We start from the raw sequence: 22,299 nt of genomic DNA on the forward strand, positions 1-22,299 counted from the left end.
AAGAACTGAAAACAAAATAAAAGTCTTTTGTCGTCAAACTGCAGTCGCTACTTCCGGTGTAGCATCCATGGTTACACAGCAGGTTTGAGTCTTAATTCATGAATTAATCTTATAAATCCACTAAAATGGCGACGTTTTTCGGCGAAGTTTTGTCGGTGTACTCGAGAGCTGTTGAAGAGGATGAGGAAGATGATATGACGAATGAAAACGAGGAAGATGAACAGATCCGACGGGAAATAGAGGAAAAGAGGTGAATCATTTATTATATTTAACATTCATAATGTAATAAACCGTGTCAGTCTGTAACATTTTAGTTAAAGTTTTACTTCATCAGATTTATAAGAGACTAAATGAAAACACGATCGTTTCGGTTTCAGTTCGGCTGCATGTGTTTCTGTCAGAAACTATCGTGAATAAACTTATTTATATGTATCGATCACGTGTCAGATCAATGAACGCGCGCTGTTCACTGCAACTTTACAGAAAATCACCATGTTAATAATGTTTATCTTAATATGGGTTTCTTTATGATCGATTATATCTTAATTATGACACAAAAAGTCGAAAACGACAATAAAATGTTTGAATTATGAGGTTGTAACAACTTTTTGTCATAATTTTGTCTCAGCATGTCAATTTCCACTTCATAGTTCTGAGATAAAAAGACTTTCTATGTCATAACTACAACTTTTCATGTCATAATTTCAACATTTTGTCTTGATTTCATCTTAGTATGCCATTTTCTACTTTTTAAGTCATAATAATGATTTACAAAATAATGTTTTTTATTCTTATGTGGTGGGAATAGGTTTTTATATCTTATTTACGACACAAAAAGTTAAAATTATGTGATAGTCAAAGTTATGACAGTATTAATTCATCATTATGACATTAAAAGGTTTTTAAATTATGAGATAAATATGACTTTTCTATGTCATAATTACAACTTTCTATCATAAAATGCCTTAGTATGATGTGATTTTGACTCTTTAGAAAAGCATGAATGACACGTCTCAGTGACGCTCGTCGTGTGTCTGCAGGTCAGTGGATGTCCGGTGGCTCTCGCAGACGGACGGCGGGTCTCTGCCGTGTTCGGATCTGATCATCGCTGTGGGTCCAAACGCCACCGGTGAGAAACGTCACGCTTCAGCTGTAGATCCTGCAGAACCCGTGTTTGAGGATCTCTCCTGTTTTCCCAGGCTTCATCTCTGCGTATGTGTTGAGCTCCGGAGGCTGGCCGGCCGTCGGCTGGGTTTCCCTGTGGAACGAGCGGAGCCGCGGATCCAGCCGGACAGACACGGCTCCGGCCCCTGGAGAGCCGTCCTGCGTCCTGTACCGGCAGAAGCAGGTGAGGAGCCTCCGTCCGTCCGTCTGTTTCTTCTTCTGAGATATATTAATAAATATCCTGACGATCCGAGTGTTATAATGGCAGTGAAGGAGAGTATGAGCTGAAGAAAGAGTCTCCATCCATCATAAACGTGCTCCGGGGTTAATAAAGGCCTTCTGAAGCGCAGCGATGCGATTGTGTAAGAAAAATATCCATATTTAACAAGTTATGAAGTCAAATATCTAGCTTCTTCTGTATTCAAGTTATGAAGAAAGTGTAAAACTCTCGCAGTTCAAAACACTTACATTACGTCCTTCACCTTCCCTATCCAACTTACAATAAAACTAACTAAATTAACCCTTTAAATTTACATTTATTCATTTAGCAGATTCTTTTATCCAAAGCGACTTACAAATGAGGAACAGTTAAAACTGAGTATACGCCTATTATAATATAGTATATAATATAGTAACAACTTTTATAATAAAAAAGGTCCATATGATTTACTTTAATGCTGTGAAAATTACTCATATTTCATTAATTATTAATAAGATAATTTAAACTGCACTATTATTATAGTCATCTCAAATAATCGCGATCAGATGATCAATCAATAAATCTGATTACTTTTAGATTACTTTTGATAACCCGTTCATCACATAGATTTTAATGATTATTTTGTACAAAATACAAAGATAAAGAAAATATTGCATTTTTTAAAATACATGAAGTGCTTTAAACACAAACAGATTTATTATTTATTAAAAAAAATAAATATTATTATCATTTATTAATTTTTTTACTGTACTCAGCTGGCGGATGGGAGTTTATTATTACTGTTGTTAGTTTTGTGAAATTTGAGATGCTTTAAATAAAATGTTTTCAAAAATAAAAAACACTTAATAAAATATATTTAGTTTTCCTGCATGTCAGTGTAAAGAAAGTAAAGTAAAAGAATAATTTATGAATAATTTTCTTTGTAAATAATATGTAATCAATAAAAAAGGAACTAATCTTATTTTGAGCATTTTAAACAAGTACTTAATTTTTGTAATCTGATCACCTAATCCAGTTCACATGTAATCGGTTTGATCTGGATTTGGAAATGCCGTGTTTTGCTATCCAGGATCCGGTAAATCCATTTTTCTTTTGTGCCGTTTTTTTCAAAGCAAAATTGGATTGGATCACCCTGATCCGGATTCACACTCTTTCAGATGACCAAATCTGGATTACGAGAGCTGCGTTCGCTCACACTTTAGACGGGTTCATCTCTCATGATTGTGCCAATGTAGTTTACAAACATAAAAAACACTTTGAATAAAATATATTATTTTTGTTTGATATTTACATATTTTTTTGGCATCAAAATCTTTTTTACTTTACAGATATTTACTAAAAGCCTAATGTCCACTTCTAATGTATTACTTTCACAGTTAAACTAATCAAGAGCAAAATAAAATGTGTATGTATATTTCCTGATGATGATATATATTTTTGACCAGTTTAAAGTTTTATTACATTTTTGTTCCTGAAATCCACCCTTCTGATGGGATCGGTTTAATCCAGATTTTTGGATCAAAGGTTTCCCAATCTGATGAACACATGCTGATGATTTGATCCAGATCAAAACCAAGATCGGATTTTGTGATTTAATCTGATTTCAGAATCCTTTTTTCCTTTTGAACATCCCAATCAAGATTTGATCCGATCCGATAGCCGAAATCAGATTACTTCTGAACGACTGACCCCGACGTCCGGACGCTTTACACAGGAAGTGATTTTAGAGATGCGCTTTTAACTACTTTTTTATAAGGCGGTGTGATGCGTGAGACGCTGGTCTAGTGTGTGTTCACACTGAAGAACAGAATCAGCGCATGTGTGTGTGTGTGCAGGTGCTGATATGCCAGTGCTCCTGTTACGTCGCTGAAGATCAGCTGTTCCAGTGGACAGAGAAGGTGAAGCGCTAACACACACACTGAGCTCTGTACATGTGATAGAACATGCCACTAATGTGTGTGTGTGTGTGTGTGTGTGTGTGCAGGTGTTCGGCTGCGTTCAGGCGAGAGGTCTGAGCGTGACCGTTCTCTCCGACTGCTCTGCGGCCGAATATAAAACATCAGACTACCTGAGTGGGAGCAGCACACCCTTCCTGCGCTGCCTGAAGACCAGCGTTCACACGGGTCCCGTCGCCTGTCCGCCGCTGGAGCCGCCCAACATCAGCTGTGGACTGGCGGCAGCAGGTACTGCAGCTCTGAAACACTGAGACGTTTGATGTGTGTGTGTGATGCTGACGTGTGTGTGTGTGTGTGTGTGTGTGTGTGTGTGTGTGTGTGTGTGTGCGCAGTGCTGAGCCACTGTCAGGTGCAGCAGATCCCGGCCGTCCTCTATCAGTGCTTCAGTGACGTCCTTCAGCCGGACTCTCTCACCATGCAGGCGTATGGAGCGGCGGTCAGCGCGATTCTGAAGGTGAGCGTGACGTTCTCTGAGCTTCACTGAGTCGGGTCACATGACTGAATCTCTTTCTCTCTCAATTCCAGCTGAATCAGAGTCCCGGAGCAGAAGTTCTGCAGAAGTTCACACGCGTCAGTGAGGTTCAGAGTAACCTCTACACATGAGCTCTTCATCTGGAACACAATAAAGATGTGATGTTTTTACTGCTGGTGTGATGAGAGAGTTATTCTGAGATTGGACACCTGGTGGCGCCAAAACCATCCATTACAGAAACTGCAACTGCGTCATTAACTTATAAAACTGAAACTGATGCAGATGCTCGGAGAGTTTATTATATTAAAGGGATAGTTCACCCAAAAATGAAAATAATGTCATTAATTACTCTCCCTCATGTCGTTCCACACCCGTAAGACCTTCGTTCATCTTCAGAACACAAATTAAGATATTTTTGATGAAATCCGATGGCTCAGTGAGGCCTGAGCAATGACATTTCCTCTCTCAAGATCCATTAAATGTACTAAAAACATATTTAAATCAGATCATGTGAGTACAGTGGTTCAATATTAATATTATAAAGTGACGAGAATATTTTTGGTGCGCCAAAAAAACAAAATAACGACTTATTTAGTGATGGCCGATTTCAAAACACTGCTTCAGGAAGCTTCGGAGCGTTATGAGTACATTAATGGATCTTGAGAGAGGAAATGGTCATTTCTTATTTGAGAAATTACTCATATTTCTTTAAATTGTTCTAATATGATATGCAAGAGAATTTAAACTGCACAAGTATTGTAGTCATCACAAATAATTGTGATTGGATCGAATAATCACAATCAGATAATCAATCAATAAATCTGATTACTTTTGACATAACCTGTTTATCACATAGAAATGATTATTTTGTACAAAATACAAAGATAAAGAAAATATATAGCTTTTTTTGAAATACATGAAGTGCATTAAACTAATAAATTATTAAAAATATAATTATAAAAATTATTTTATTATATTCATATTTCAGTTTGTTGTTTCTTATGAGAATTTATTTCAGTAGTATTTTATTATAATTTTGAAAAAAAACTTCCATAGATTATCAGATATAATGTTACAACTAAATCCATTTAAATATTCCCACAATTCCATCATGAAGACATTATTAAGCATCAATTACAGTGAATCTGACTGTGTGACGATCCTTCAGCTCTTCATCTGTCCTGATGAATGAGTGTGTGTGTGTGTGTGTGTGTGTCAGTATTCAGTGAGATGTTTCACAGTGAAGGTGCGAATCTCACAGTGTGTCCGTGTCAAAGATCGCAGGTCTTCCCACGTCGTGCGATGCTGCTAATGAACTCACACACACACACACACACACACTTCTGCTAACACAGATCCGCGTGTGTCAGCATGTTCAGACCCGAAAGAGGAATTCCAGAGTTCCACAACCATCATCATGAACCAACGCTCGATTATGTGACGCCACCCTGAACACACACTGATTCATGAGTCTGATCATGTTCTGATTCACCTGTGTGACCCCAGATCAGCGTTCCCAACGACTCCATCCCAAGACCACGACATTAAGGATCAGAATCAGTAATCCCAATATCTAGCCCGTTAAATATTTTAGGGCTTGGCATAACTAGAAACACGTTTATTCGTGTTCTGGGTGGTTGTTTAGTGGCCAAAAGAGTCACAGACGAGCATTATTGTGAAGTTTGGTGGAGCATCTGTTAGGAAGGATCTGAATAAGTTAAAGTTCATTTATATCTACCTGAAGAACATCTATTTTAATTGCCTCAGGAAGTTTGAGCAAGAGTGATAATTACGGCTGACTTAGCAAGCACAGAGTGTGTGTGTGTGTGTGTTGGGGAATTCCCTGCGCTGATGCCTCTCACTCACACACTCATTAGTTACTGCCTCTAACCTTAATAGGTAAAACCCTGCTGAGCGTCTGTACAGGAAGTCAGAGGCCCGTGTTTGCTAATTTAATGAGTTCTGCTGAATGTCATAAAGGCTCATAAACGCAGGTGTGTGTGTGTGTGTGTGTGTGTGTCTGTGTTTACATTAACATTATCTCACAGATAAATAATTAACACAAACAGCCTGCAAATCAGCGTATGACGACTTCATTTATATCTGCCTGAATCCTGATTGAATCAGTTAGCGTGTTCTTCTTCACATGCGTCAGTCTGACCACACTGAACATCCATGATCCTCTGCAGCCGTTTCAACACGCCCGGCGCAATAAACCCCCCGCGGGAAACTCGCATGTGTCTCAGATTGCGCAAATGTTCTCCAAGCAACAGTGCTGTGGTTTTCATAGTTTCACTGTTGTATCTGAACAGAGGAAGTTGAAGCGTCTTCAAGGCCGTCCTGTGAATATAACATGATCTCTGCAACTACATTCCTGTCTTACAGACATAAACTGCTCTGAGATCAGATCTCAGCGACAGGGTGATTAGAAACTAACATTGACTGACTCTAACATGTAAATCTGTTTATGTGAAGATCTCAGGGTTAGGAATGTGTGTGTGTGTGTGTGTTTGTGTGTGTGTGTGTGTGTCTGTTGTGAAGGAGCGCCTTGACTCCTCCTCTAACCGAACTGACGGTAAGTGACGCTCCAGTAAGACATTTCCCAAGAAACACAAACAATCCAGCGCTGTCAATCATTTGCTGTGTTTTTGTCTCAGGCTCGTTCAGCAGGTCCGGCGCTGCGATCAGACGTGCTGATAATGTGTGTGTGGGTGTTTAGCGGAGGCGTATTCAGATACCTGTGAGAGGATCGGCCTGTCGACACATTACTGCTCATGTGTGAGTCTGACTGAGGCAGCAGCTGCGAGATCAAACAACAGAGATGTGCTCGCAACGCCGGATCATGGGTTTGATTCCTGGGGAATGCATGAACTGATTCAGTCTATACCTTGATAGATATATATTTGTGCTGTCAAATCGGTCAATCGCAACATGTCTAATATGTGTGCATTTGTATAAACATTTTGTATAACATTGCTAACATTTGTATAAATATATATATATATATATATATATATATATATATATATATATATATATATATATATATATATTTAAAGAGTCCTGCACATGACGTGCAAGAAAAAAAGTAAATCGTGCACACGCTTTAGCAAATCAAAGGAACGAAATAGCAAGTCGTGTGCACAAGGGCGTAGATTCGGTTTCAACATTGGGGGGGTTGTAACTGATGGATTTGAACATTGGGGGGGTTACCTCCCCCCCCCCCACAAACTACGCCCCGGCGTGCGCATAATTTATCAAATCGAGGGAACAAAATAGTAAGTCAAGCACACAATTTAGCAAAACGAGGGAACGAAATAGTAAGTCGAGCGCACGATTTAGCAAAACGAGGGAACGAAATAGTAAGTCGTGCGCACAATTTAGCAAAACGAGGGAACGAAATAGTAAGTCGTGCGCGCGATTTAGCAAAACGAGGGAACGAAATAGTAAGTCGTGCGCGCGATTTAGCAAATCCAGAGAACGAAATAGCAAGTATTGCACGCGATTTAGCAAATCCAGAGAACGAAATAGCAAGTAGTGCACGCGATTTAGCAAATCCAGAGAACGAAATAGCAAGTAGTGCGCGCGATTTAGCAAATCCAGAGAACGAAATAGCAAGTAGTGCGCGCGATTTAGCAAATCCAGAGAACGAAATAGCAAGTAGTGCGCGCGATTTAGCAAATCCAGAGAACGAAATAGCAAGTCGTGCGCGCGATTTAGCAAATCCAGAGAACGAAATAGCAAGTCGTGCGCGCGATTTAGCAAATCCAGAGAACGAAATAGCAAGTCGTGCGCGCGATTTAGCAAATCCAGAGAACGAAATAGCAAGTCGTGCGCGCGATTTAGCAAATCAAGGGAACGAAATAGCAAGTCGTGCGCACGATTTAGCAAATCCAGAGAACGAAATAGCAAGTCGTGCACGCGATTTAGCAAATCCAGAGAACGAAATAGCAAGTCGTGCGCGCGATTTAGCAAATCCAGAGAACGAAATAGCAAGTCGTGCACGCGATTTAGCAAATCCAGAGAACGAAATAGCAAGTCGTGCACGCGATTTAGCAAATCCAGAGAACGAAATAGCAAGTCGTGCACGCGATTTAGCAAATCCAGAGAACGAAATAGCAAGTAGTGCACGCGATTTAGCAAATCCAGAGAACGAAATAGCAAGTAGTGCGCGCGATTTAGCAAATCCAGAGAACGAAATAGCAAGTAGTGCACGCGATTTAGCAAATCCAGAGAACGAAATAGCAAGTCATGCACGCGATTTAGCAAATCCAGAGAACGAAATAGCAAGTAGTGCACGCGATTTAGCAAATCCAGAGAACGAAATAGCAAGTCGTGCACGCGATTTAGCAAATCCAGAGAACGAAATAGCAAGTCATGCACGCGATTTAGCAAATCAAGGGAACGAAATAGCAAGTCGTGCGCGCGATTTAGCAAATCCAGAGAACGAAATAGCAAGTCGTGCACGCGATTTAGCAAATCCAGAGAACGAAATAGCAAGTCGTGCGCGCGATTTAGCAAATCCAGAGAACGAAATAGCAAGTCGTGCGCGCGATTTAGCAAATCCAGAGAACGAAATAGCAAGTCGTGCACAAAACTATAATAATTATAGTATATACACTGAAACACACTGTTGTTGCAAACAACAGTTTTTATATGATTTGTTATTTCAGCTTGTAGCAAAGGCAACATTTCTCATTAAGCTTACCTTGATGTACTAAAATAACTAAAAGTGAAATAAAAACATTTTTAAAAAAATCTAATAAAAATGACAAAAAATACACAACAAAATTACTAAAACTTTAACTAAAATTAAAATACTATATAATAGTATTTTTTATTGTTATACTGTAGCCTATACTTCTTTTTCTGGTCATTACTTTGTTGTGTAATAATGCTTTTGAAATACTGTAAACATAATTATGCATCATGGTCATGAGTTTTGCACAAACGCTGCTTATGAAAACATAAAAATCTTGTTTTTTCTCTGATGTTTCAGCAGCTGATGTCTGATTCTCTGTAATAATGATCTTCTGTGTGAAATAAAGAATAAAGAAATAGAGTCTCGCAGGGACTCGCTTCAGTGTTTTAATGAAACGCAGCTCGGTTTCCATGGCAGCGTGACGTCAGGCCGCTTTAACTACAGGCCTTTATTACATTGCAGGGAAAAGTGTGTGTGTGTGTGTGTGTGTGTGTGTCTGCTGGGCTTCTCCAAACAACACTCATATACATTTATAACCACAACCACAATGAGAACTTCTCAGAATCACCCGTGAGTCACTCTGATGAACGAGAGTACAGTAGACAGCTGTCTGACTTTACAGTTGATTATTAAACGGTTCACTTCACCCAATAATAGACATTCTGTTATAGTTTCGGCTTTTTCTCTAGGCCGCAGAAGCATGATGGTTACGCGCTTCATTCCACCAGGTGTTGCTTGTTTTTCTTCTTATTTATTTAAATCCAAAATAGTTGATTTATAAAACATTGATTGAAATTAAGATATAAAACGAAATACTACAAAAGTGGTCAAAAATCATCCCTGACCCACTCCACATCTCCCGACATATTGAATTCAATCCATTTCCACGCCCTATTTGACGTATCCAATTTATGCTATTTTCCTTCTTAATTAACATGGATTAATTTAAACCAACAACATAATAATATTATAATACTGAAACAAAAATATAAACTAAATACGTTTTCTTAAATGGCTACAACATTTATCATATCGTTCCAAACCTGTATGACTTTATATACAGGTGCTGGTCATATAATTAGAATATCGTGAAAAAGTTCATTTTTTTTATTGTAAATTATTTAATAAAATGAAACTTTCATTTATACTAGATTCCCTACATGTAAAGTAAAACATTTCAAAAGTTTTTTTTTTAATTTGTTGATTAGAGCGTGCAGCTAATGAAAGTCCAAAATCCAGTATCTCAAAATATTAGAATATTTACATTTGAGTTTCATTAAATGACCATCCCTACAGTATAAATTCTGGGTATCTCTTGTTCTTTGAAACCACATTAATGGGGAAGATTGCTGACATGGCAATGGTCCAGGAGACAATCATTGACACCCTCCACAAAGAGAGTAAGTCACAGAAGGTCATTAATGAATGTTTGGCTGTTTACAGAGTGATGTATCAAAGCATATTAAATGCAAAGTTGACTAGAAGGAAGAAATTGGGTAGGCAAAGGTGCACAAGAAACAGGGATGACCACAAGCTTGAGAATACTGTCAAGTAAAGCCGATTCAAACACTTGGGAGAGCTTCACAATGAGTCAAATGAAGCCGGAGTCAGCGCATCAAGACCCACCACACTCAGACATCTTCAGGAAAAGGACTACCAAGCCACTTCTGAAACAGAAACAACGTCAGAAGCATCTTACCTGGGCTAAGGAGAAAAAGAACTGGACAGTGAACAGTGGTCGAAAGTCCTCTTTTCAGATAAAAGTAAATTTTGCATTTCATGTTGAAATCATGGTCCCAGAGTCTGAAGGAAGACTGGAGAGGCACAGAATCCAAGCTGCTTGAAGTCTAGTGTGAAGTTTCTGAAGTCAGTAATGATTTGGGGGGCCGTGACGTCTGCTGGTGTTGATCCATTGTGTTTTATCAAGTGCAAAGTCAATGCAGCCATCTTCCAGGAGATTTTGGAGCACTTTATGCTTCCATCTGCTGACAAGCTTTATGGAGATGCTGATTTCCTTTTCCAGCAGGACTTTAGCACCTGCCCACAGTGCAAAAAACACTTCCAAGTGGTTTGCTGACCATGATATTACTGTGTTTTATTGGCCAGCCAACATGCCTGACCCCTGAATCTATGGGATATTTTCAAGAGAAAGATGAGAAACAGTCGATCCAACAATATACAGATGATCTGAAGGCTCAATAGTGCCTCAGCAGTGCCACAGGCTGATCACTTCCATGCCACACTTCACTGATGCTGTAATTTGTGCTAGGAGCAAGTCATTTGCTGTAATATGTGCTGCCGACCAAGTATTGAGTGTACAAATGAACATACTTTAAAGAACTTGAACTTTTCTGTTTTGAAAATCCATTTTTTGATTGATCTTAGGAAATATTCTAATATTTTGAGATACTGGATTTTGGACTTTCATGAGCTGTGCGCTCTAATCATCAAAATAAAAAAAAAAAAAAAAATAAAAAAAACTTTTGAAATGTTTTACTTTACATGTAGGGAATCTAGAATATATGAAAGTTTCATTTTTAAAAATAATTTACAATAAAAAAGATGAACTTTTTCACAATATTCTAATATGACCAGCACCTGTAGAAACAGAAATTTCATTGTATGGGGGAGAAAATGAAATAAAATACAGACATTTTTCAAAATATCTTCTTTTCTGTTGAACAAAAGAAATAAAGTCATACAGGTTTGGAACGACATGAGGGTGAGTACATGACGTCAGAATGATCATTTTTGGGTGAACTGTCTCTTTAAGGCCTGTCCTGTGTTTAATGGACGTTTCGCGGACAGTCACGCGCGTTTAACGGCTTGCAGACGGAGGGATTCACGGAATTCATATGGAGAAAGAGAGACAGACAGCACGAGCACACTGATGAACGATTACCGTCCATGAGAGGAACGTTTATGAGCCGTTTACCGTGTGTGAGTTTAAAACTATAATGCCTCACGTTCATAAGGGCTTTCAGCCCCGGGTTATCGTCGTTCTGAATCGCGCTTTTTTACCCCAGGTGAAACGTTTCACACTTGTAATTTAAAATCCCGGTTTAAAATATCGATTTCCCTCGATTCTCAGTTTGGCGCTCTTTATTGTGTGGCGACAGATGGCCTCAGTTCAAGCGGCTCAGCTCTTCACTACTAGTTACAGTAAACAAACATGAATAAACGTCAAAAGGAATGTTGAAACATAAAGAACAACTTACTGAACAGATTCATGTCTCATGTAATCGATCAATCATTGTTTCAACCGCAGAAATACGTCAATAAAACAGCTTGAGAACGATGTCACGTGACGTCACATTTACCTCAGAAAAGCCATTCAATAAATTTGAGTCAACTCGAGAGAGCAGGGTTTTGATAAAACAATTATTAAAAAGTTATTATTATAACGTTATTGTTATTATTATGTTCCTATACAAATCAGTTGTTTTAACATTTTTTTTCCTTTGAGAAAATTAAATTGACATGTATGTACCTGATATATATCCAAATTAATTGGTATCGATTTGTGCCAGTGCCCAGATCTAGTTAGCACCACTTTTTACCCGGGGTTATGAAACCCTGCTGATATTCACGAACAGTCACGGAAACACCGAATGAACGATGATCGCTTCAGTGTTTGAGAGAAAATGTAAAATGGCGATGATGGAAAACACATCAATTAGAGTAAAGAGTTTTATTCTTACCTTTATGGTCCGAAAAGTCCATTCAGGAAAAACCTGATAATCTAAAAACTTTATAATATATATAAATTATAATACGAGGACGCGCAATGCTAGATCTTTTGTGTAAACAGGTCACGTGCTGTGTTCGTCCAATCAATGGCACTGACATCGCAAATATGCAATTCAGGGTTTAGGAATGTATTATGATTAATTGTTAACCCCGGATATATCATGAGCACTGTGAAAAGCTCGTTATTCAGTTATACATCTACAGAATGTGTCCAATATTTATTTGAGGGTTTTTTTAATGAAAAAAAAAAACCCTCAAATAAATATATTTAAATAAATATATGTAAAATATATTGTATAGTATAATTATAATATACAAATGATAGTATGTTTATATTAGAATTATATTAAATATATGGTTGTTTAGTGAAGTGCTTATGCATGAGGTGTTTTTAGCTGTTTCATCATTAGATTTAGTTAGTTAAAAATGCTGCAAAACTGGTTACTGAACAGATAAATCAGTTTCGTTCTGTGTTTGTATGCTGATAATCATCTCTCATGATGTTTCTGTGGTGATGTTTGCAGCACACATTGAAGGATTAGTTCACTTTCAAATGAAAATTACCCCAAGCTTTACTCACCCTCGAGCCATCTTATGTGTATATGACTTTCTTCTTTCTGATGAACACAATCTGAGTTATATTAATAAATATCCTGACGCATCCGAGCGTTATAATGGCAGTGAACGGGATCAACGAGTACGAGCTGAAGAAAGAGTCTCCATCCATCATAAACGTGCTCCACACGGCTCCGGGGGTTAATAAAGGCCTTCTGAAGCGAAGTGATGCGTTTGTGTAAGAAAAATATCCATATTTAACAAGTTATGAAGTAAAATATCTAGCTTCTTCCGTATTCAACCGAAATATCCAGACCGTCTTCCGTATTCAACTTAGAAGAAAGTGAAAAACTCTCGCCGTTACGTCCTGCACCTTCCCTATTCAACTTATGGAAAAAGCTTAACTGACGCGACGCCAGTTTTTTTTTTTTTTCGTACACTGAATACGGAAGAAGGTCTGGTGGAAGCTCGATATTTGACTTCATAACTTGTTAAATATGGATATTTTTCTTACACAAATGCACGTTTATGATGGATGGAGGGTGGATAAAACTTGAGGTAATTTTCATTTGAAAGTGAACTAATCCTTTAACACACACACACTCAGCATCAGTGAAGCGTGTGTGTGACGGTCGAATGCTGTGTATCGAGAGCATCGATTGAGTGTTGACTCAGCTGTGTGTGTTTAATGTCTGAGAGCTGCGGGTTAAACACACTGAACGAGAAGCTTCTGTGCTTTTCTAATGCAGCCGTCTCAAGATGACTTAAAACGACTGAAAATAAAACAAAACCAGACTTTAAAATAAGCTAAAAATCAAGATTTAACTGCAAAAATATTATCCCCATTTACAAAGTCTTGTTTTTGGGCTCTACTAGAACAGGTTGATTATTCTCCTCATATTCTCCATTGTTGCAGCTCCTCTCTTCCCAGTCTGTCAGTAACGCTCTGTTTAGTTCCTGTCTCTATGAAGCCCCTCCTTCTGAAAAGCACAATGTGCTCTGATTGGTCGGCTGGAGCAGTGTGTTGTGATTGGTGTTTGGGAAGTGTCCCGCCCCTGACCAGTTTACTAACTCAACCAGGCCCCGCCCCTTATAATGCCTTGGGTGGGAATTATTTACATATTCACTTGGGATTATATGTACTGATTGAATAATGTTGTGCCTTGGAGTGAAAAAGGTTGAGAACTGCTGATCTAATCTCGTTTAATCAGTCAAACATCTCAGAGAGAAAACGGCTCCACACGTCACATCATTTAACAAGAATTTATTTGTTGTGTTTCACAGAGATATTAAACCGTTCAGTGTGTTAATGACATAAAGATACACGTCTGGACAGATTCTCATGAGTCAGACACACACACACACACACACACACACACACACACACACACACACACACACACACACACATTCCTGGTGAACATGTTTCCACCGGTGTAAATCAGAGGCACAAATATCACTGGTTTGACTAATAAAAGTTTGATAATCAAGACTGAATGATTCAGACGATCCTCCCTAGAAACACTTCAGCTTATTAATAAATCTCTCGTTTGTAGATCATCTGTAAATAATCCTGCTCTGAAGAGCAACTGTATATAGAAAAACAATCAAATACACACATATAAACACTTACAGATGCAGTGATGAATCATCACATTAATTCTGTATAAATTATGAGAATAATAATCATCTCCCCAGAGAACAGGGAACGTTCTGGCAAGGTTCTTTCAGAGTTAAACAAACGTTCTTCCAGTAACGTTAATAGAACGTGCATTCAGCGTTATCTTAAATGTTCCCTTAATGCTCACATAAACAAAAAAAAACGTTTTTAAAACATTTAAAAAATAGACGTTTTGAATGTTGAGAGAAATAACGTTTTCATAACGTTAGAAAAACGTTCTCAGACCTTATTTTTTGTCAGCTGGGTCTACAGTAACGCAGATAAATGTACAGCATAAATTTACAGACCAACAGTCGTCCTGATCCGGAAAGTGGCGTGAGAACAGAACGAGACATTCATCGCTGTGCGAAACGAAAGCAAACATTCACTGACGATTACAGCGGCTTTGTGTTCTGCACCAGATAACATGCAGTTTACCGTGCTGAGATTCCTTAACTTTGGTAAACAAACGTAAACATTCAGACGTCAAATCTCCACGTCCCTTTGGCCTGAGCGAAAACAGTCCATAATTACACCTCCATAGACCAGCTATATTCTCAAATAAATAAACATCACATCATCTCATGTACAATCGTTTCTACTGAAACGCTCACAAAATATACAGGAATATGAGGAAAAACAGAAGCAGATCCAGGATCAATATCTGATATATAAATCAAAGCAAAATCAAAGTTCAGAGTGATTGTTAATAATGCTCTCTCCTTCTGAAAGGCGACCTGATGCGATTTCAAACCTGTTCTCAATAATAAAGCGCTGATTCTCAAACACAGGAACATCTCGGATAAGGCAATCCCGGCCGTGTCCTTACATCAGAAAATAAACTCTCTCAGTGTCCAAGGCTTCCGGCTCGCGCCTCTTCGTTAATCTACATTATTACAGGAATCACCTGGTTCAGAGAACGCAGAGTCAAATGATCAGATCCAGAGGAAAGTGTTCTCAGCTGACCGCAGACTGAAGAACCGCAGCGAGAGACGCTCAACGCTACGGCCGTTCAACACAAACAGAGACCTTCAGAGAGGTCTGCACCGCGACTTCAGAGGGTTCGGCTCTCGCTTCAGTCCTCGGTGTCCGGCTGGACTCCCAGCATGCTGTGCAGCTCCTCCACCGTGTAGCCCAGCAGATTCTGCAGGTCGCAGACGAAGCGGTAGACGTAACGCTTCCCCGACGTCTTGTGGATGATGTTCTTGTCGTAGTAGTAGCGCAGGCCTCGACTCAGCTTCTCGTAGTTCATCTTCGGCTTGTTCTTCCTCTTTCCCCAGCGACGGGCCACCTGAGGATCACAGCACGGGTTTCGTCAGAACATGAGTTTCAGAAAAGAGATCTTTTATAGGGGTTTTCACACTGGGGTTCAGGGCAAAAATGTAAAAATAAGATTAAAATAAATTATTAAATGTAATTTAAAAAAAAAAATATTCAAATAAATAATAAATTAATGCATTAGATTAGAAAAATAATTGACTAAAACAAAAAAATGTAATTCTATTTAAATAAATAAAATTTGATTGAAATAAATTAAGTTGATCAAACTAAAAAAATTAAACTTGATTAAAATGAAAATAAAAATAAGAAAATAAATTAATGCATTAGATTAAAAATAATTGACTAAAACAAAGAAATAAAATTCTATTTAAATAAATTAATATATAAAAACATAGATTAAAATAAACAGTTTGAAAGACACTAATTTGATCAAGCTAAAAAAAAAACATAATAAGAAAAGCAGTGCAACTAAATAAATAAAATGTTTAAAATTAATTAAATTTGATTAAAATTAAAATAACCCTAAACCCTTCAAAAGATTAAAAATATAAATACTTAAATAAATAAATAAATAATAAATTAATGTATTAGATTACATTTATTTTATTAAAGTAAATAAGTAATAAAGTAATACATTTGAATAAATTAAAATTATGTATTTAAATAAATACATTTCGTAAAACTAAATAAATAGAATTTGATTAAAATAAAAATAAAAAATTATATTAAAATTATTAATAAGAAAAGATTAAAATAAATAACATTGTACTTAAATAAATAATAAATTAGTACATTTGATTAAAATAATTTGTTAAAATACATCTAACAGTACAATGTTACAGTGAGTAGAAAAAAATGCAATAAAAACTAAATTTTGTACGCATTCATAATACTATCATAACTGCCTTTTAAATGTTAGGATGGAGTTTATCATATTTGTAAAATGACTCACCTCGTCGGGGTCGGTGAGTTTGAACTCCCAGCCGTCGCCCGTCCAGCTGATGATGCTCTGACAGTTCGTATCGGTCAACAGCTCCAGAAGGAACTGCCACAGCTGAATGGGGCCACTTCCTGTTGAGCATCAATGACACGCAGGTTAAAGTCGGCATGAAACGGAAGTCTCAATAGTCTTTCCTTCCCTATTGTGATGTTGTGAGTATGGTGACTTTAAATGACTTCAAATTTTCTCCCATGAAAATGTCACCTACTATTATGTGTTAGTTTAAATTAGGTATTGCTTTACACAAACATTGCAACTGTGGGACTGTTAGTCAGAATCAGCTGTACTAATGAAACACACCGGTGAATCCAGCGAGCACCGCGGCGGGGATGACGGGTTTGCCCTGCTCCAGCGGCTCGTTCCTCTCCTGAACGTAGTCTTTGAAGGACAGTCCCTGTTTGCTCAGACCCAGCGGAGCCGCTCCGAACTCCTCCTCAAAGCTGTCGTAGGACGGGACGCGCTGGGCGTCAGCAAGGGACGAATGGCTTCCCCAGGAGCGCAGGACGCACTCGGAGCCCTCCGCGTTCTCCAGGCTCTCCACCGACGTCTGCTCACGTGATGAGACTGTAGAGAAAACGAGCGTTTGGTTACTACACACACTCTATGCATCAACTCGCTGTGACGACCAGCGTTGGGAAAGTTACTTTAAAAGTAATGCCTTACAATATTGTGTTACTCCCTAAAAAAGTAACTAATTATGTTACTTAAGTTACTTTTTATGTAAAGTAATGTGTTACTTTTTCCTCACCTGGACGAGACTCAATCTCTTGCAGGTGTTTTTTTTTTACTGAGAAGTTCTTTTTTGCAATTGTTTAACGAACGGCCTATATAACACACTATATAACGATTATATACCTACTGTACAGTTCTTTATTGAACTTTACTCGTTACTTCAAAAGATTAATCTTATTACGTAATGCATGTTACTTGTAAGCTGTTACTTTACTCGATACTTCAAAAAAGTAATCCGATTAGGCAATGCACGTTACTCGTAAGCCGCTACTTTACTCGATACTTCAAAAAAGTAATCCGATTACGCAATGCACGTTACTCGTAAGCCGCTACTTTACTCGATACTTCAAAAAAGTAATCCGATTAGGCAATGCACGTTACTCGTAAGCCGTTACTTTACTCGATACTTCAAAAAAGTAATCCGATTACGTAATGCACGTTAGTTGTAAGGCGTTACTCGTTACTTAAAAAAAGTAATCTGATTACGTAATGTACGTTACTCGTAAACCGTTACTTTACTCGATACTTCAAAAAAGTAATCCGATTACGTAATGCACGTTACTCGTAAGCCGTTACTTTACTCGATACTTCAAAATAGTAATCAGATTACGTAATGCACGTTAGTTGTAAGCCGTTACTCGTTACTTAAAAAAAGTAATCTGATTACGTAATGCACGTTACTCGTAAGACGTTACTTTACTCGATACTTCAAAAAAGTAATCCGATTACGTAATGCACGTTACTCGTAAGCCGTTACTTTACTCGATACTTCAAAAAAGTAATCCGATTACGTAATGCACGTTACTCGTAAGACGTTACTTTACTCGATACTTCAAAAAAGTAATCCGATTACGTAATGCACGTTACTCGTAAGACGTTACTTTACTCGATACTTCAAAAAAGTAATCCGATTACGTAATGCACGTTACTCGTAAGCCGTTACTTTACTCGATACTTCAAAAAAGTAATCCGATTACGTAATGCACGTTACTCGTAAGCCGTTACTTTACTCGATACTTCAAAAAAGTAATCCGATTACGTAATGCACGTTACTTGTAAGCCGTTACTTTACTCGATACTTCAAAAAAGTAATCCGATTACGTAATGCACGTTACTCGTAAGCCGTTACTTTACTCGATACTTCAAAAAAGTAATCCGATTACACAATGCACGTTACTCGTAAGCCGTTACTTTACTCGATACTTCAAAAAAGTAATCCGATTACACAATGCACGTTACTCGTAAGCCGTTACTTTACTCGATACTTCAAAAAAGTAATCCGATTACACAATGCACGTTACTCGTAAGCCGTTACTTTACTCGTTACTTCAAAAAAGTAATCCGATTACGCAATGCACATTACTTGTAAGCCGTTACTTTACTCGATACTTCAAAAAAGTAATCCGATTACGTAATGCACGTTGCTTGTAAGGCGTTACTCGTTACTTCAAAAAAGTAATCTGATTATGTAATGCACGTTGCTTATAAGGCGTTACTTCACTTATTACTTTTCTAAACAGTCTTACACCTTACTTGTAATGCGTTATCCCCAACACTGATGACAACAGATGTGTGATATCTGACCTTTTGTATTGAGACGCTGAGCAGCTTTAGCGCCGGAGGACTCCTGACTCATATAGCTGACGCTGACGGTGCTGAGCTGAGGTTTGGAATACATGGAGAGCTCCTGACCAGATGCCAACAGGGCCGAATCATCAGAAATCTCGAAGAGCTCTCGGAGGAGACTGCTGCGATTATCAGGAACCTTCAAAGTACATTCCTCCAGACTGAGACCTTCAGACACAAACACACACCGTCAGCAAACACACATCACACTGTAGTCTGATTACAAGATCGGTGTTGAAGATTCATTCAGAGTGACGGAAATCAGTGCATTATAACATACTGACTGACATACAAATGCAGTGAACGTAACACTTACTGCTGGAGCTGCTGCTCGTCCAGCCGCACTCAGACGGCCGACTCAAGACTTTAACCTCGTCTCCCTCCTGACAAGCTGCAGAAGAGCACATCGAATCAAACATCAGCTCGTGCATTACATCGAATCTAAATGTCTGCGACGAGAACGCTCCGTTACCTCTCATCATCTGCTCCAGGTGTTCCCACAGAATATCGCCCACGAAATCTGGAGCCAGATCCAGGAATCCGTCCTTTCCCAGGTCGCACAGCTCCTGTCCGCTCATGTCGAACTTAAAGAAGTTGATGTTGGTCAGACTGAACTCTCCGGACGCCCAGAACAGCCACTGCGACACATGCTGCTTGGTCCACTTACGGGGGTCTACAGGACAGAGATGATTACAAACACGTTCATCTTCAAAACAAACACATCATCAGTGTTCAGGAGAAGGATGGAGACTCACTGTTGGAGATGCCACAGATGCGCTGGACCTTAGAGAAGCCGTTAAAGCTGTCCTTCAGCGCCTGACTCACCACGGCTTTACTGCAGGGCGTCAGCAGAGGCACCGAACACACGCCAGCATCTGAAACACACACACACGAGACCATTGGAGATCTGTTGTGAAGTTACAGGACATGTTGGCCAGTAATGCTTGTTATTTACCCTGAGAGAAGCAGTCCAGGCCGGACGGGACCTCCTGCGCCGCCTGCTCCTCCTCTACCGGATAGACGCTCGAGAACAGAGACATGGGGTCTTCATACATCTCGAACGCTGCCTGACGCTGAGAAAGCAAAACAAGTTGTTTTTTAGCCTGCTAAAGTCACCAAATCGACAGTTCTTATTCTAAATGATTTAGCATTATTGTTTTAAATTCATAATCCCTCATATTCTTGAATCAAAGGTATTCATGCGTGACAGGAGAATGCATCAAAAACATTTCACCAGTAAAGCACCTGAAAAACCTTCACAGGAACCTCAATTTTTGTGATATCAACTTCAAATTTGGAACACAACTTGGTTAGACGTGTGGCTTTGATTTTCATTTAAATTATTTTTTAAAGAAAATCTTTTTGTATAAAATATAAAATGTTTAGTTCAGTTTCTTGAACTTTACTCTTTACTTCAAAAAGTAATCTGATTACGCAATACATGTTACTTATGAGTTATTTTACTCGTTACTTCAAAAGTGATCTGATTGCGTAATGCACGTTACTTGTAATACGTTACTTTACTTGTTACTTCAACTTCAAATTTGGAGCACTGCTTGGTTAGACGTGGCTTTGATTTTCTTGAGGCCAAATTATTTTGTAAAAAAATATATTTTTGTATTAAATATAAAATGTTTAGTTCAGTAATTTTGCTTTACAGTAAACTTAAACTATTAAACTTCTATAACTTATTTACACTTTCATTTTTAAGTGCTTTCACTTCTGCAATAGTGTCGTCTTTTAAAAGAGAACAATCTTAGGTTAGTACTCCAAAGCATTTATAATCTATGCTTAAAAAGAGGGTGAAGAGGTTAAAAGATGATATCTCTCTCACTCTCACACACACACACACACACACACACACACACACACACACACCCCTATAAACTTCAGCCAGTGAAACTCTTTATTATTGAGTTCAGACCGGCACAGGCAGGAAAAACCCAGAGGACACGCCCTTTTACGCATGACATCATCACTACAGCTAATTATCTGCCTGTGAGACCCGCTCCACCAGTAGGAGCGCACGACCATATATGGCCTTCCTGTTCCGTGCCAGCCTGAGTTGCGTGGGCGAGCCCGAGCTGACCTCCAATGACTTTACAGCAGCCCTTCTGTCGACCAATCAGATGGCAGCACAGACCCGGCGCGGATCTGATCGCAGATGTGTGTGTGATAGAGTGTAACATCTGACATATAATAATAATATAATGTATCAATATATATACTGCTCTCACCTTCAGCGTGTTTCTGAATCCAGTTAGAATAGGCTCCATGCTGCACACTGAGAAAACAAGAACATATTCATGATCAATTATTATTATTATTATCATCATTAGCTTATTCTTCCAGAGATCTAACTTAAAATCAAATTGCGTTAGTTTTAAAGTTTAACTATATTAATGTCTGATCAGAAGTGAAACTGGATAAAAAGTTTCCCACGAGTCGAACGTGAATGATTCATGATTCATGACTCACTGATGATCGATCAGTGTAGAATGTGATTCATTATATAACACACTACAGTGCTTGATCTAAGTCAGATTATTCATGTCTGTTTCACATCACAACTGCAGAATCAAAATACATACATAAAGATTATAAATAGAACAGACATATAGAATCATAATCATAATAATAGAATCAAACTGCTGTCTGTCAATCGTGTTAATGTCTGATATTGAAAATATTGTCGTATGAATCAGTTTAATGCTACTAACCTGTTGAATTCTCGCAGAAATAGATGAACTGAATCCGGTGTGGATGTGCTGCAGTTTCTTTTATTCCTCTGATCGATCGATTACAGTCCTGATATATCGCTCGTCAGTGTCGTGTTATACAGATACAGATATATATGTGAGCGCGTTTGGGTTGAGTCTCGACTGTGCGCGCGAGTGAATCTTCAGCGTTTATGAGCGAGTTCAGCGCGCGCGCTCACGGATGATGATGATGGGAGGGACCGAAAGGGCGCGCGCACAGGAGCAGTGCTGTAGTGTCCACAACTAACTTTATGACTTTATGATAAATTCTGTGATATTATCTGTACGTGCAGTATTTCATTAAAAACAGGGAGAACGAGCTGGAAAACTAAATCAAGTTGCGATGTTGCTTATAAAAAAATGCAATTTTACTAATATTATTATTAATAAAGTGTAAAGATTAAACGAATCATTAAAGGGTTA

General features: G+C 38.4%; 2 protein-coding genes across 2 annotated transcripts; one reads left to right on the forward strand and one right to left on the reverse strand.

Moving 5' to 3' along the window:
- Positions 1-21: 21 nt before the first annotated feature.
- psmg1 (proteasome (prosome, macropain) assembly chaperone 1) lies at positions 22-3,981 on the forward strand. Its single transcript, XM_048181406.1, has 7 exons — positions 22-250; positions 1,041-1,129; positions 1,200-1,348; positions 3,220-3,282; positions 3,369-3,567; positions 3,672-3,793; positions 3,865-3,981. Exons 1-7 carry the CDS (start codon positions 126-128, stop codon positions 3,940-3,942), a joined length of 825 nt encoding a protein of 274 aa, XP_048037363.1. The 5' UTR covers positions 22-125; the 3' UTR covers positions 3,943-3,981.
- A 10,086-nt stretch (positions 3,982-14,067) lies between these two features.
- Positions 14,068-22,018, reverse strand: ets2 (v-ets avian erythroblastosis virus E26 oncogene homolog 2). Its single transcript, XM_048181410.1, has 10 exons — positions 21,838-22,018; positions 21,355-21,401; positions 20,073-20,190; positions 19,873-19,992; positions 19,590-19,790; positions 19,434-19,508; positions 19,076-19,285; positions 17,060-17,323; positions 16,712-16,830; positions 14,068-15,769 (listed from the first exon to the last, which is right to left on the reverse strand). Exons 2-10 carry the CDS (start codon positions 21,391-21,393, stop codon positions 15,554-15,556), a joined length of 1,362 nt encoding a protein of 453 aa, XP_048037367.1. The 5' UTR covers positions 21,394-21,401; positions 21,838-22,018; the 3' UTR covers positions 14,068-15,553.
- Between the last annotated feature and the right edge of the window lie 281 nt (positions 22,019-22,299).

The sequence above is a fragment of the Megalobrama amblycephala genome, linkage group LG2, assembly GCF_018812025.1.
Source record: "Megalobrama amblycephala isolate DHTTF-2021 linkage group LG2, ASM1881202v1, whole genome shotgun sequence".
Classification (NCBI taxonomy): Eukaryota; Metazoa; Chordata; class Actinopteri; order Cypriniformes; family Xenocyprididae; genus Megalobrama; species Megalobrama amblycephala.